At 51.6% G+C, this 16,721-nt stretch overlaps 1 protein-coding gene across 1 annotated transcript in view; it reads right to left on the bottom strand.

Moving 5' to 3' along the window:
* The window catches only part of GRHL3 (grainyhead like transcription factor 3), a 34,152-nt gene extending 23,021 nt beyond the window's left edge, over nucleotides 1-11,131 (bottom strand). Inside the window, exon 1 of the mRNA XM_054170692.1 lies at nucleotides 11,043-11,131. Within this exon, the coding sequence (XP_054026667.1) occupies nucleotides 11,043-11,059 (17 nt within the window). The 5' untranslated portion in view covers nucleotides 11,060-11,131. The remainder of the gene's footprint in view (nucleotides 1-11,042) is intronic.
* Nucleotides 11,132-16,721: the final 5,590 nt, after the last annotated feature.

Below are 16,721 nucleotides of genomic sequence, written 5' to 3' on the forward strand. Positions count from 1 at the left end.
GGCTACAGAGAAGCATCACCTTGGCAAAGGAGCAGAGAATCCATGGAATTCAAGGCCAGGGAATAGAGGCCCTGGCCTGAAGGGCTTCAGAGATAGCCCAGGCAGTCCACTCCCTGCTGAAATAACCCTGATGCTCCCCAGCAGCCTCTTGTCAGCAGTATGGGGAAGGATCAACACCTCAGCTTCTCTTAAAGGGGGCTATGGGAGAGCTGGAGAGGGACTTTTGACAAAGGCATGGAGTGAGAGGATGGGAGGTGATGGCTTCAGACTGGGAGAAGCTGGACTGAAATGAGACATTGGGATGAAATTCTTCCCCATCAGGGTGGTGAGGCTCTGGAGCAGGTCAGCCAGGGAAGCTGTAGAGACTCTGAGCCTGGAAGTGTTCAAGGCCAGGTTGGATGGAGCCTTGAGCAACCTGGGCTGGTAGGAGGTGTCCCTGCCCGTGGCAGGGGTTTGGAACTGGGTGATCTTCAAGGTCCCTTCCAACCCAGATCTGTCTAGGATTCTACACTGGAGAGAAGAGGGCAGATGAGGAGCAGCATTGATCATGGCTGAGGGCAGAGATCACAGAACCACAGGGGTTGGAAAGGACCTCTGGAGATCACCTAAGCCAACCCCCCCCTGCCAGAGCAGGGTCACCCAGAGCAGTCTGCACAGGAGAGCATCCAGGTGGGTTTTGAATTCCCCTAGAGAAGGAGACTCCAGCACCTCTCTGGGCAGCCTGCTGCAGTGCTCCACCACCCTTCAGGTGAAGAAGTTCCTCCTCCTGTTGAGATGGACCTTCCCACACCCATGTTTGTGCCTCTTACCTCCTGCCCTGTCACTGGGCACTGCTGAATAAAGGCTGAGCCCAGCTGTTAGCTTGCAAACCAGGTCCCCCTGCCAAGGAAGGGCAGCACCCCACGAAGCAGCCTCCTCCCTGCACCCAAACCTCTCAGCTCAGCTCTGGCTTCCCCCTGGGTTTTGGCAAGTATCACAAATGAGCACATCTGAAGGTGGTGTGGCAGGAGAGCCACCAGCCAGCAACTGCCACAGACCCACTCACACAGCCAGGCAGCAGCAGAAAAGGCACAGAACCAGGAAAACAAAGCAGAGCAGAACAGAAAAGCACCAAGAGAGGCACAAAGAACATCCAGAGCAGCAATGAAGTGCGTTTGTCTAGATGCCAAGGACAACACAGAGGGGATCTGGGGTGTCAAAGACTGCCCTAATCCCATGGCCCCTGACCTGCAGTGCCTCCAGGACTGAGCTGTTTTCCCTGGCAGCCTGCTAACAAAGAGGGCTCTGTCCCTGGATTTCTGCAGGGGCATTTCAGCAGGATCAGCCTCAGGGCACTGCAGTCTTACCTCAACAGCTCCAAGTTTCCTCCAGCTCTGAGCTCTGTTTCACAAAGGGCACAGCACAAACCTCTCTTTTTCCTGGAAGCACGTGGCCCGTGTGGCACATGCAGGAGGCACAGGATGTGATCCCATCACAGCCAGCCAGGGATCCTCATGGATGCAGGGCATCTGCTGGCAGTGAAGGAGTGCTGAGCAGAGAGGAGCAGTGGCTGGGGTGGAAAGAAAAGGAGCCAAGAGGAGCAGCACCTTGGGGAAATGGCACCCAAAAGGGCACTGAAAGCCCTCAGCACTGCTGGAAGCCAGAGGTGCTCAGCATCACCCAGGAGAGGCCAGAGAGGGGAGGGTTTGGGGTGTGCCCATGGGAGTGCAGCACATTGTGCTGGTACCTGGGGGACACAGAACCCTGCTGAGCTCTCGGGCTGGAGAGGTTTGCTGGCTGAATGCAGAGAGCTGTGGAGCCAGCCAGACCTTCCAGGGGCAGACACTGCCTGGGTGCTGCCAGGGAACTGGCCTGGCCCTTGCCCTCCTGCATCTCTTTAGGACCTTGGAGCTGCCTTCCAGCCCCTGGAGGGATCCTACAGGAAAGCTGCAGAGGAACTTCTCATCAGGGAGTCTGGAGACAGGGCAAGGGGGAAGGGTTTGAAGCTGAGGCAGAGCAGGGTCAGGCTGGAGCTGAGGAAGTTCTTTGGTAGGAGGGTGGTGAGAGTCTGGCACAGGCTGCCCAGGGAGGCTGTGGCTGCCTCCTGCCTGGGGATGTTCAAGACCAGGCTGGATGAGGCCTTGAGCAGCTGAGTCTGGCTGAGAGGGGTCCCTGGGCATGGTGGGGAGGTTGGAGCAGAGGAGCTCTGAGCTCCCTTCCAGCCTGAGCCATGCTGTGGCCATCAAGGTCTGAGCTCAGAATTCCTCTTCCATTTTCACACCAGCCTAAGTCTCTGCTTTTGGAGCTGTTTATCACCACAGGAGAAGCAACCAAGCCATGAGGATCAACAGCAAAAAGGCTTCTCCAAGGCTGCTCAGTGAAGATGAGAGAACAGAGCCAGACCTGAAGCTCTGCTCTAAGCCTTCACCAGCACCGTGCAGGTTGCTGCCTTTCTAGCCTGAAGGGCTCCATGAGGCAGTGCTGAGTGATGTCTGGGGGACACCAGCTGGTGGCTGTGTTGTAGCTGATAACATCACCCTGGAGGTATCCACCCACACGATCCCATGGCACCAACGGCTCCTGCTGGAGAGCCTCCCCTGCCTAACACAACAAATGACAGCACAGAGTTACTTGGCAGCTCAGGAATTGGGGCTGATCTGTTCCAGAAACAATTGATGATGTCAGATGCCTCAGTTCTGAGGTGCCCTGAGTTTCAGGGGGATCTGGTCCAGAGGGAGGACACAAAACCCAAGCTCTTCAGTACCTCCCAGTCCTTGAAGGGATCCTACAGGAAGGCTGCAGAGGGATTTTCCTGAGGGTGTCTGAGACAGGACAAGGAGCAATGGTTTGAAGCTGAGGCAGAGCAGGCTCAGAGTGGAGATGAGGAAGAAGTTCTTTGGTAGGAGGGTGGTGAGATTCTGGCCCAGGCTGCCCAGGGAGGCTGTGGCTGCCTCCTCTCTGGGGATGCTCAAGGCCTTGAGCAGCTGAGTCTAGCTGAGAGGTGTCCCTGGGCATGGTAGGGAGCAGATGAGCTCTGGGGTCCCTTCCAACCTGAGCCATTCTGTGGCTCCCTCCAGGGTGCATCTGACTGAGCCCCTGCTACCACCTGGCACTTCTGAAGTCCAGGTCTAAACTTCTACTCACTTCCTTGTGTTCCTTGCAGACAAGAACACCTGATGCAGACCTTGATCTCCACCAACACATATCAGAGAGAGAGAGAGAGCAGCTCCCAGTCCCCCAAACACAGAGACTGCCCCCTCCCAGCTCCCACATTTGGGGTGTTTTCTGTTACCTGCTTTGCTTGTTTTCAATGCTTCCACATCCAACAAACCTGGCTGCTGGCTCAGTTTTTAACTCTCCTCTATTTGCTGACCTCAAGACCATAGGCTTTTAATCAATCAATCAATCAATCACAGCTGAGCAAGATTTGGACTTTAAAAAGCTCACCTTTACACCAGACTTGGATTCAAATCCCCAGTTTCAGCCATCAGGGGACTTCCAATCTCCTGTGACAAAGTTTTTCTTCTTTCAGTGTTCCCCAGGTACTCCAGTTTTAATTTAGCAATGAATTATTAGGGGTTATTTGTCCTGCAGCAGGGCCAAGAGGCCCTGACTGTGAACACCGCTCAGTTCTGACTCAGGTTTCTCTGCTTCCCTCCTCACATCCTGCCAGAGGATCCTGCAGCACCACACTAAGCCTTACAATTGTTCCACTTGGGAAAGACCTCCAAGATCATGGAGTCCAACCACCAACCTAAGACCACCATGGCCACTGAACCATGTCCTGAAGTGCCACCTTACCGTGTGTGAGCCTCAGCACTCGCTTAAGGGAGGAGCAAGAGCAGAGATTGATCTTAACCTCACGGGAGGTCAACAGGGCAGCTTGGTCTTTCCCGTTGTGGGCTGGGGTGAGCTGATCTCTCCCTCCTGCCTGCAGGTTCTGTCAGCTAACAAGCTTGGCAGCAGGGCTTAAGCTGGCTGGAGTGGGTGAGGTGAATGCTGAGGTGTTGCCCAAGAGGACAGAGGAAGCCTGTGTCAGGGCAGGACACTTGGCACGAGCCTGTTCCCCTGCCCTGTCAGCCTGCCCTCGCCCCACGCCTGGCAGCAGCAGGACCTTCCTTCCCCTCAGCTGTGCTGTGGGATATCTGCAGACACAGCCTGGCCTGCCTCTCCCTTGGCTTTTTCTGGGGTTTTTTTCCCATCCTGGAGGGATTTTTCAGGCTGCCCAAATCTCCTCTAACATGCTTGGCTGGTGCACTCCGTGCCTACACCCTCAGGTAGCCTGACTCAGAGTTTCCTGCCAGCCTGCGTCCCCCAGGGTCAGGCAAGCCTCTCTGCTCTGCTGTGGAGTACAAAAGCAGAGGATGATGTGTCTCAAACAAGGCTTCTGCCAAGCAAACAGGATCCATCCCCCGCTGCCTACAGCCCTGCTGCACCAGGCAAGCATCACAGCTCAGACAGGATCAGGAAAAGAAACCAAAACCTGGCACAGAGGGTGGCTGGCACCCAGGAACCAATGCCCTTGGTGAGAGGCATCTGCCCTTTTCCTCAGAGCATTTGTGGTTATGAACACTTTGGGGACAAGTCTGGATCACAGCTACCCTCACCCATAGCACAATCACAGCTCATCCCAGCCAGGGCAACCTAACAGGGAAACAACAAAGCAGCCACCAAAGTGTCTTCCCTTCCCAGCCTCTGAAACTCGGGGGTTAGCAATGGAGCCCCAGCCAGAACACAACCATCTGCAGCATGGGGAATGGTTTGAATGAGGCAGAGCAGGGTGAGAGTGGAGCTGAGGAAGAAGTTCTTCAGCAGGAGGGTGGTGAGGCTCTGGCACAGGCTGCCCAGGGAGGCTGTGGCTGCCTCCTGCCTGGGGGTGTTCAGGGCCAGGCTGGATGAGGCCCTGAGCAGCTGAGTCTGGCTGAGAGGTGTCCCTGGGCATGGTGGGGAGGTTGGAGCAGAGGAGCTCTGGGGTCCCTTCCAACTTGAGCCATGCTATCAAAATCAGTTCCACTGATTCAGGCATTTTCCAGCTGTTCCTTTACCATCCCTAGATCCTCTTCATGGCCTCACAGCATGGACTGGCACCAGGCTCCCTGGCAGGCAGCTGAGCCAAGGCTCTTGCAGGTGCATTTTTGGGTGAAGGCTTCCCAGTGCTCCACAGCTCAGCCAGCGGAATGAGCACAGCAGGAGCAGATCCTCCTCAGTGGAACTCTCTTTACTCCCCAAACTCCTCTGGGACGACACCAACCTAGCAATCAGTGGGAAGTGGCACCCGAAGCATCAAAGCCCAGATGCTGTGTAAGTGTTGGTTTAGCCCTGCTTTGAGTCTGGAGTTTATTCAGAGGGCTTTTGTTGTCGTTGATGGGCTGTGTTTTTCCCTCGCCCCTCGGTTGGGAGCTGCCCAGCAGTGATTCGATTCTTCTTTCTTTAATTTACAAATCTCTCTTTCTCTTTACATAACTGAGGGGAGGGAGGGGCTGGGGAGGGGAGAAAGGGGGGGGAAATAAATGAAGCCCCAGCTCTGCCTTGAAAGGCTGCCTGGCTGCAGCAGGGTTGGTTATCCCTTGTGTGCTTTCCTGCCAGCGTTTCATAAAAGGGCTTTAACTTTTCATTCACCAGCAGCATAACTCAAAAGTTTTAATAACACACCTTGTGCATGACAAAAATTTGCTCCTGGCGATCATGGTTTCGACCACAAAACCACAACTGGGAGGAACTCCTGCTTAACTCTTTCAAGCCCACGCAGCGCAGGAGTGAAGACAGAGAGAGAGAGAGAGAGGATCGGCGGCAGAAGGCTATGGAAATGATCACTCGGAGTCCTTTCTGCTAGGCAAAGCAGCTGCGGCTCTCATGCCGCCCTGGTCTCTTCCCTGTCCTCTCTGTGGAATTAAAGAGAGGAGGTGGCTCTCCCTCTCCTCTCGGCGTGACAGCTCTGCTGGGTCCCTTTGAAGCCAGCCCCATCCTCCCTGCGCTCAGCCCGGGGGGCGAGGGGGGCGGTGTGTAAAGCGCAAGGGCTGCTACAGGCTGCTGCCCTTATCAGAGCCTCCTGGGAGCCCTCTCCTGCAAAGCTACGCCCTGGGTGATGGAGCAGAGGTTCACAGCTCCTGCCGCAGCCCCTTGCTCAGATGTTGGCCTTTAGCAGCTCTTCACAGAGTTCCTCCTCCCTCCCGACACCTTTTCCCCTCGCACTAAACCCAAAAGCCCTTCTGAACTCTTTTTCGGCTCTGCCTTTGGTCCCACGAAATTCCCAGCTCCCTTATCTCCTATCGCTGCTCCCCATCAGCCCCTGGGGGAGTTTTTGGGTGAGGTGCTCCAGGCCCATTGTGAGTTTCTCCAGCGAGCCTGCCCCTGCCCCTGGAGGAGGCACCAGCTGGAGCTGCTACACCCCCGCTGCCTGCACCCCCCCGAGAATGTTCGATTGTTTCTTCACTCAGCTGTGGGTTAGTGAATTAAAGTGAAGCTTTCAGAGAGATCTGACAGGATCTGCAGGAGGAGGCTGCCCGGAGGTCCTGGAGCAGACCTCTCTGAGTGTTATCAGTCTTGGGAGATGTGAATGACAAAAAGGATGCTGCTGCCGCCGCCCATGTGAAAGGCAGAGGGGTTAAGAGCCCGTTAGGGAGAGAGGAGCCAAGCAGCCATGCAATTCAGCAGGTAGCAGAACGCCCCAGTCCCTAATTAGCAATGCATCAATCTCCTGCTGCAGCTGAGCTGTGCACACACACAAACATTGGCAGAGCAAACCCACATGGCCCTGCCTCTGCCTTTCAAAAACATCACCCAAAGAATCCAGGAAGGGGGGGGGGGAAATAATCCCAGGCTCACAGGATGTCAGGGGTTGGAAGGGACCTCTGGAGATCATCAATTCCACCCCCCCTGCCAGAGCAGGACCATAGAATCCAGCACAGGGCACACAGGAACACATCCAGATGGGGCTGGAGAGGCTCCAGAGCAGAAGACTCCACAGCCTCTCTGGGCAGCCTGCTCCAGGGCTCTGTCACCCTCCCAGTGCAGAAGTTCCTCCTCATGCTGAGGTGGAACCTCCTGTGCTGGAGTTTAGATCCACTGCCCCTTGTCCTGTCCCAGGGTGCAGCTGAGCAGAGCCTGTCCCTGACCCTGTCCCCGTCCCCTCTCTCCTGACCCCCAGCCCTCAGATACTGACAGGCATTTGTTAAATCCCCTTTCAGCCTTCTCCTCTCCAGACTGAGCAGCCCCAGGGCTCTCAGCCTCTCCTCACAGGGCCCTGCTTCAGTCCCTCAATCAAATCACTGATTCCCAGCTCAACCCAAGCAGGTGGATCCCAGGACTTAGAGCTGGCACGAATCAGTGCTGCCCCTTCTCTGGGTTCTTCATTATCAAGAGCTCAGCTGTCACAAGCCCCCTGCCAGGCTTGGGAGCACGGCAGGAATGGAGGATCCCTTCCAAAGCCCCCCCCAGCAGCCTGCTGGCTGTGCACAGCTCAACGTTTCACTCCACACATCGACTTCTTGCCGTGTTTCACCCCTCAGAAGCGTGGCAGGCAGGGATACACAACCAGCAGAGCCACCCAGGGGGAGGGATGTACCCAGCCAGAGGTGTCTGGAGCTATAGCCCTAGAGATTTGTACACACCTGGACTGCCAGCAGCATCCTCAGCCAGCACGCAGCACCCCCCAGCCTCCTGCACCCCCTCATACCCTTCTGACACCTGTTTGCTTCCATCCCAGAGGCAGCAGGCATGGACCATTCCCCCCCATGGCACACCCTAAACCCATCCCCCCCTGCCCCAGCACATCCTAAACCCATCCACCTCCCCCATTGGCACACCCTAAATCCATACCCCCCCCCCCCCCCCCAATTGGCACACACCCCCTTGGCACACTCTAAACCCATACCCCCCCATGGCACACACCCCCGTGGCACACTCTAAATCCATACCCTCCCCATGGTACATCCTAAATCCATCACCCCCCCATGGCACACCCTCAATCCATCACCCCCCCATGGCACACCCCCCCATGGCACAGCCTCAATCCATCCCCTCCCCCCCCCCCAATCCATCCCCCCAGCACCCATCAGAGAATGGTTTGGGCTGGAGAGGCCCTGGAGAGGTGATCCAGTCCGACCCCCTCTGCAGTGGGCAGCAGCTTGGAGGTCCCCAGGTTGGAGTCCATCCAGTGCTGATTTCTTAAATGATGCATTATTGTATTGTTATTATTATATGTACTATTTTATGAGCTACCCTCTGATTATTATGGCTACATGGCCATGTGCTGCCTCTGTGGATAATTAGTACTATGCACAGGTAATTGTTTTATATTGATTATTTGATACAAATGATTGCTTTATAGATTCTTTTAATCGCTGCTCTCTGATTATTATCTCTCTGTGTGAGAGTTTATTCTCTCTATTGTCATTATTATTTATATGGTTATTTTACACTGATTAATTGATACAGACATGATTATTTTATACATTATTTTATTGCCTATTATCTATTGTACCTATGATTACTACCTCTAGGTGAGATTTTGGTACCTCTCTCTATCCCTATTATTGGTTACATGGTTATTTTATATTGATTGTTTGGTATTTATGATTACTTTAGGTATTATTTTCTTACCTATTATGTGATAATGAGATCTGTGAGATTTTATTCTCTCTCTGATTAGTATTTTTTATATGTATATATGATTGTTTGTTATTGATGATTTTATACATGATTATTTTAGATGTTATTTCACCACTTATTATCTGATTATGGTATCTGGATGAGATTTTATGATGTCTTTATATGGTTATTTTATATATATATATATGGTTATTATCTAGCTGTCTACCTATGGTTATTTTATATTGATTATTTTATATAGATATTATCCATTTAAATATCATTCCATCACCTATTACCTGATCATCACAGCTATCTGGGATTTTATGTCTCTATATGGTTATTGTACCTATTTGGTTATTTTATATTGATTACTTTATAGCTCTGATTAATTTTTATCTCTGATTAATTTTTATCTCTGATTAATTTTTATCTCTATGACCATTTTATGTATTTTATATATTATTATTTTTATATATGATCGTTTCATATCTGATTATTTTATAGTTATGATCTTGTATATATATCTGTGATCACTCTATATCTGTGATCACTCTATATCTGTGATCACTCTATATCTTATTCCATCACCTATTATCTGATTATTATATCTATATAGGACTTTATGATGTCTCTAGATGATGATGATGATGATTATATACTGTTATTTTATATAGTATTCTATATTGATCATTTGAGATATATCTCTGTATGATCATTTTATATATATGAGCCTTCCATACAGGATTTTATTATCTATCTATCCATCTACCTGATTTTATGATCTCTGACGACTATTAGATGATCAATGACGATTATTAGATGATCTCTGATGATTATTAGATGATCAATGATGATTATTAGATGATCAACCATCCTGCCATCACAACAATCAGAGGGGTTTGGAACTAGATGACCTTTCAAGTCCCTTCCAGCCCAAAGCCAGCCTGAATTTTATTTACTCAAAGCAAGAGAACAACAAGAAGAAGAGAGCAGCACACAGCAACCCCAACCCCCAAACCTCTTGAGACTCCTCCAAAAACCAGTGAAAGAAACCAGCCCACAGCGTGGCAGATTTTGCTGGAGAGCTTTGCCTCTAGACAGAGTCTCCGTGTGTCACATTTGAGTCTGGGGGGCAGGGGGAAGGAAGGAAAAAGGGGGGAGGGAATCCTGATTAAAATCAGCTAAGCAAAGGGATTTAAAGCAACCAACCAAACAGCCACACACACAAAAAAGTCCATCTGTCAACTCAGAGTCTGAGGGGGGCACGTTTTAGTAGAAAAGAAAAGGGGGAGGAAAAAAGCTGCTCGAAAGCAACTAAGTAAAGTGGTTTTAAATAGAGCAAATGTGTCAAGTTTTAGTCAGGGGGGAGGGAGAATGAATAAATAAATAACTAAGGATCCTGATGAAAATCAGCTATGGAAAGTGATTAAAAAAAAAAAAAAGGAAAGTGATCAAAAAAATTTTAGTCTGAGGGGAAAAAAATATTGCTAATAATAATAAAAATGGATCCTGATTAAAATCAACCAAATAAAGTGAATTAAAGAAGAAGACAAAGGGAAAAAAAAAGCCCATGTGTCAGAAGTTAGTTTGAGGGGGGAAATGAAATAAGATAAATGAAAGGTTTCTGATTAAAGTCAACGAAGTAAAGTGGACTTAAAAGAAGGTCCTTGTGTCAAATTTTAGTCTGGGGGGTGGGGATATAAAGGGGGAAAGAAGTCTGAGGGGGGAATAAGATAAAATAAGATAAAGTGAATAAGGTAAAATAAGATAAAAAAATTAAGGTAAATTATAATTAAGGTAAAATAAGACAAAAAAAGTAAGGTAAAATAAGACAAAAAAAAAGTAAGGTAAATTATAATTAAGGTAAAATAAGACAAAAAGTTAAGGTAAAATAAGACAAAAAATTAAGGTAAAAGAAGACAAAAAAATTAAGGTAAAAGAAGACAAAAAAATTAAGGTAAAAGAAGACCAAAAAATTAAGGTAAAAGAAGACAAAAAAATAAGGTAAAATAAGATAAAAAATTAAAGTAAAATAAGATAAAGAATTAAGGTAAAATAAGGTAAAATAAAGATCCTGAATAAAATCAGCTAAGTAAAGTGATGAAAACAAAAGGTCCATGTGTCAAATATTAGTCGGGGGGAGGGGGGGGAGGAAATAATAATACATGAAGAAAAGAAGGCTCCTGATTAAAACCAACTACGTGAAGTGATTCAAACCCTGTAACAGCAACAACAAAATCGTTCAAAGCAACTCAATCCCACCACGAAGTGATCTCTTCCGAGAGCAGCAAGGTGCCAGCGAGGAACACGAAGCCTGACAAACGCCTCCCCAAACGTCCTTTGCTTTAAGTTCCACTTGCAAACAGCTGCGAGCAAGCCGAGGAGCCCCCGGAGGTGCCCGGGCGCAGCAGGAGCGCTCGGCCGGCAGAGCGGAGCGGGCGCGGAGCGAGCGAACCCCCTGCGCTACTTACTCCAGTTCATTCGACATGCTCCCCCCGCGCTGCCGGAGCCTTGCCCACACTCCGTCCTGCTGCCTTCTCTCTTCTAGGAGCTGCCAAAGCCAGACATTGCCTGCGAGGGGAGTGCTTTATGGCCAGGTTTGGGTGCAGGTATTCTGCTGACAGGTGGGTTGGCAGAGCTGGGGATTGGCTGCCGGGACAGGTGCCGTGGGACAGGTACACCCAGGCAGGTGCAGTAACCCTCTGCCTGCCGAAGCCGGAGGATGCAGCAGAGGGAGGAGGGTGGGGACGGAGGGAAAAGCCCTGAGGGGAAAAGAAAAAAAGAAAGAAAGAAAGAAAGACCAAAAAAAAGCTGGGGGCAAGGAGTGGAATCAGTTATTCATCTGAGTGATAATTAGTTTCAGTTTGCTGGATGCATTCCGTGGAGGGAGATGCCAAATAGCTGTCATGGTTCTGAATCTGGGGGTTGAGCTGTCCTCTGCTGCGTCTTCATCTATAAATACCCAGAGAGAAACACACAGGACACAGAAAGGAATAAATTAGGGCAGGGGAAAAAAAAAGCCCTGGGAAGCTTCCTCTGCTTCCCAGACAGTAACTGTGCTGACAAGCTAAGCCTTGCTTCCCTGTCCTCACCTTCTCTGAGCTCCAGAAGCTCTCCACAAGTGGGGTTTTTTCCCCCTCTAAAAGTAACTTTGCTTAGCTCCAGAAACTCACCAGAAGTGGGTTTTTTACCCCTCTAACTTTCCTTGGCTCCAGAAACTCTCCAGAAGTGGGTTATTTAACTTTTTTCCCCCCTCTTAAAGTAACTTTAACGCTCCCTAACTTTAGCTTCCAGGACACACACCAAATACAGTGGCTCAGGGACTCTCTGCCTTACTCTGGGGGTGTAAAGAGGAGAGGTTTAAAGACTCTCTGCCTTTGAGTGTGTAAAGAGCAGAGGTTTAAGGACACCCTGCCTTTGGGTGTGTAGAGAGAAGAGGTTTGGGGACTCTGCCTTTGGGTGTGTAAAGAGAGGAGGGTTAGGGACTCTCTGCCTTACTCTGGGAATGTAAAGAGAAAAGGTTTAAGGACACCCTGCCTTTGAGTGTGTAAAGAGCAGAGGTTTAAGGACACCCTGCCTTTGAGTGTGTAAAGAGCAGAGGTTTAAGGACACCCTGCCTTTGGGTGTGTAGAGAGAAGAGGTTTGGGAACTCTGCCTTTGGGTGTGTAAAGAGAAGAGGGTTAGGGACTCTCTGCCTTACTCTGAGGGTGTGAAGAAAAGAGGTTTAGGGACCCTCTGCCGTTGGGTGTGTAAAGAGGAGAGATCTAGGGACTCTGCTTGACTCTGGGTGTGTAAAGGGCTCTGTGGGAGAAGCTCTCCCTGCCGCTGCTCCCCACAGCCCAGGCAGCAGCAGGCAGTGCAGCGCAGCGCAGCAGGAAGCTCAGCCGCACGCTGCCGTTCGGGGCCGCAGCAAAAGCAGCCCAGCCAAGAGGTCTGTAGCAACTCACCTGTAAACGGGGCAAAGCTTTGTGCAACAGGACAAAAACTCATCACAGATTCAAGCTCTGCTGCTGGGTGGTTTCTGTCATCCGTGTTGCAATGAGGAGGCAAAGGATGGGCTCGCAGCGGGTGACTCACGTTGACTGGGTTTGGAAGGCAGCAGAGGATTTGATGAGACAAGTTGGTACAAGCCTTAAAACAAAGGGGAAGAAAAAACCACACACACAAAGGTTTCCACCACTTGTTCTCAACCCCCATCACTGCCTCACTCCTTGAAGCTGTCCCACTCGGAGCCCTGCAGCAGCAGGTGAACGCAGGAGAGCCTGCAAGGTCTCCCTTCACATAACAGTAACTCAGTGCCCCCAGCCTGGTGACAAATGACCTTGCCAGCCCACGGGGGCAGGCACCAGGCATGCCTGCACAGGCAGATGTGAAGGCAGAGCACATTCATTTGGGTACAACACCCTAAAACACATCTCTGTGGCTTCTGGCTCAGAGCATGGCCAGCTGGGAGTGCAGGATGGAGACTGACCATGGTGTATCTGCACTGCCTGATAAGGACCTGCTGGGCTGAGCTTTGCCTGCCCCAGCCAGCAACTCTCACCCTCCTCTCTGCTGGGCAGACTCCTGCCTGCCAGGGACTGGGCACAGTCTGTTTGCTGGGAAGGTTTGGAGCAATGCAAACTCCATTTGGGACCTCTGGAGAGCATCAGCTGCCAAGACCTTGTACAGCAGGGGATGGCAACACCCAAAAGTCAGCTGAATGAGGGCTGATGATCAGAATCACTGTGCCAGGAGAGGCTGGGCAGGAAAAGAGTGAAAGATAAAAACCCAGAGGAAAGAAGGTGGACATCCTGCCCAGCCAAGGAAAGCATGAAGCTTATGCAGTGGTGGCAGTAGTTGATTAAGGCTCTGATTCTATCTTCTAAATGAAGGAAACCTCACCCAGCTTGCACTGACTGGAGTCACAGCCCTGGGTATTTGTCCTTTCCCCAGATCCAGGCAGAGAGGATTTTACTGGCTCTGCACGGTGCAAAGAACAGCAACATCCCCCCAGGGGGTTTCCAGGCTTCTCCTAACCTTTCAGTGAGACTTAGCAGATTCCAGCAACAAAAGTGAAGGAGGAGAAAACACAGTCGGAGGCAGACCGTGGGATGGCAGGGCACAGGGGCCTGACCTCCGTGGGAAATAGCCCATGTGAAAGGAAGGAGAGGGAGACACGGGTCTGGCACAGCTGAGCAGGGACAGCCTCTGCCTCAGTGCCTCCACGGCCAGGCCAAATCCACCTCTGGATGGAAGCATTCAGGCTGCAGCCTTGGCCTTCTGCAGAGCAGCAGGAATGATGCTGTCTGCTGCTGGGTGGTAGGGGACGGGGGGCAAACAAAGCCACCAGACCCTTCTGCCTGCCTGGAGCTAAGCTCTGTACCCAGCAGGCTGCTGACAAAGCCTTGTTCCTGCCTTTGGGGGCTTAAGCTCAGCCCTGCTGCACTTGCAGCTCCTGTGCCACGGCTGGGGTGGAAATGGGGCCAGGCAGGGCTGCTCTGGGCTCACCAGGCTCTGGGGGAGCATCCATGAGGCTACCTGCCCTGTCCTGCTTCAGTGTGTCTGGAGCCTGCCTGAGAAGCCACGAGGTCCCTTGGGAAGCTGGGAAGGATTGGCAGAAAGGACAGAAAGTCTCCTTTGAGCCATTCTCAGACTCCAGAAGGGCAGCTGTGCCTCTCTGGCTTGGGCTGTAAGCATTTCTGTTTCTTCTTGGCTTTGCTGCCACTGAGCCAGGACCTCATCTTCCTGCAGTGGTGGAATGAGAGGCTTTGCCAGGTGGGGAGACACAGCCCCACCTGTGATGCAACGAGCTCTGCTCTTCCCAGCAGCATGAGGCTCTCTCCCAGCCCCCAGCAGCTGAGGCATCAGCAACACCACTGACAGCAGAAACCAACCCCTCTGCCTGGGTGCTGTGGGGCACATTTGTCCTCCTTATGGTGACACCAGCTTGGGTTTACACCTGATGGTGACACCAGCTTGGGTTTACTCTTTGTGCTTACACCACCTTGGGCTTACTCCTGAAGGTGACACCAGCTTGGGCTTACTCTCTGTGCTTACACCACCTTGAGTTTGCTCTCCCAGGCACCTTTCCAAGGCCAGGTGTAAATGTTCCTGACTCCCTATCACAGAATTGTATTGGTTGGCAAAGCCCTTTCAGATCCTCCAGCCCAACCATTCTCTAGCTCTACCAAGCCTGCTGCTAAACCATGGCCCTCAGCACCACATCTCTGCCTCTTGGAAACACCTCCAGGGATGGGGACTCAATGATCTCCCTACAGACAGGACCCCCCCAGCCTCCCCTGAGTTAGCCTCCACCACAGGAGGGTCAGGAGCAGCGTGGGTGTGATGTGCCCTGGTGGGAAGCAGGGGCAAGCAGCACTGCCTGGGCACTGTGCTGCCTCCAGCAGCCAGGACCACCCTCCACCTGCCTCTTCCATTCTCCTGGGCACCTTCTCTTTTGTGTGCTAATGGATGTTCCTGTGGTGCTGGGAGGCCTGCAGGCCTGGACGCCCAGACAGTTCCTTTGACTGGGATTTTACTGTTTTTAATTACTATTTTCTCTCTCTCTTCTTACTTTTTGTTCCCCTCATTTACACTCCACCCTCCCAGAGTATCTGGTGAGGGGGTGGGTTGGAAAGAGAGAGACCAAGGAGATACATTCTCTATGCACAAAACCCTCCTACTTCCCCTTCCACTCCCCTGTTAAATATACCTTGGAACAAAAGCCCTTTATGGTGCTCTAAAAATAAAGCAGTCAAGGCAAACTGCAGAGCTGAAAAGAGAGGGCCAAATTTTGCTCACAGCTACACCCTCTCTAAGGCAACAGGGCTGCACTTGTGTTTGGATTGCTAAGCCCTCTCCAAACATCCAGGGGCAGCCTGTGATTAGCTGCAGTTGGTGAGCCAGAGATCAGCAGCTCCAGCGCTGAGGACAGCATCACTCAGCAGGGCTCCAGCCCTCAGCTGCTGCTGCTGTCAGGAGCTGGCTGAGCCCGAAGCTGGAGGAGGTGTGGGGGCAGCCCTGTGAGCATCCTGAGGTTCCTATTTCTCCCTCTGCCACTGACTGACCTTGGAGGAGTCCTTTCACACTCCCTGCTCCCCAGCCTGGCTTCTTGTCTGTCTCACTGGCAAGGAACTTCAAAGCCAAGGTTTTAATCCCTTTAGGATACACAGCTTTTTCCCACTGACAGCTGTCAAACATCCTCTCCCAGTGATGTGCCAGGAATTTCAGCTCTCTTTTTACCAAAGGTTATTAAAACACTTCAGCAATTAATAGGCAGCAAGAGGAAGCAGCCTGGAGCAGGTTGAAGTGAGCTGTCCTGCAAAGGGAGATGTGGCTGCTCCAGGTGCTTCTCCAGCAGGAACAAAAAAAACCCACTTTGTGCCATGGAAGTTTGTAGCAACCTTTGATATCCAGACCAGACACTCGCCCAGTGAGATTCCCTCTGCCTCCCAGAGCCTTTTCCTTGGGAAGGGAGAACAAAAAGCTGCCCTTAGAACCTCCCTGGGCTGCAAGCTGTGGCCTGGCAGAGCTGCCCCTCTCGCCCTGCTTGCCCAAGAGAGAGCACAGAGCTCCAGGGCCACGCTCAGAGTGATCATGAGGAAAGGGGGACAGAGGATTCAGCCTCCTGAAGGGACCAAGAGAGACCAAAGGACCCTTTCTTGGCTGCTGTTTTCCATCTGAGGGGAGTCCCTCTCTCTGCAGGGTGTGTGGGAAGCCAGCAGGGCTCTGCTGGCTCCCAGCACCACTGCACCCCACGAGCCAGGGCTCCTCTGTCTTCTTCACAGAGCCAGGCCAGTGTAGCCCAGGGGGCTCTAGGCAAATTCCTCTTGTCTTTAGCTAGTTCTACCAGTTCCTTGCATAGTGACAAGTTTGGGTTGCAAACAACTGACCCAGCTAACAGTCTTCAGGGCAGCCAGCCCCAGCTGGAATAAACAAACATGACTCCCCAGCACCACCCTCTCAGCCAGCTTCCCGTGGTGGGAGAAGCCTCAGTGTCCCTCAGTGTGGTCTGACCTCCCTGGAGGTGTGTGAGGCCAGGCTGGATGTGGCTCTGAGCAACCTGACCTAGTGTGAGGTGTCCCTGCCCACGGCAGGGGGGTTGGAACTGGATGAGCCTTCAGGTCCCTTCCAACCCTAACAATTCCATGACTCTATGACCTGAGCCT

Source organism: Dryobates pubescens, chromosome 20 (genome assembly GCF_014839835.1).
Source record: "Dryobates pubescens isolate bDryPub1 chromosome 20, bDryPub1.pri, whole genome shotgun sequence".
NCBI lineage: Eukaryota > Metazoa > Chordata > Aves > Piciformes > Picidae > Dryobates > Dryobates pubescens.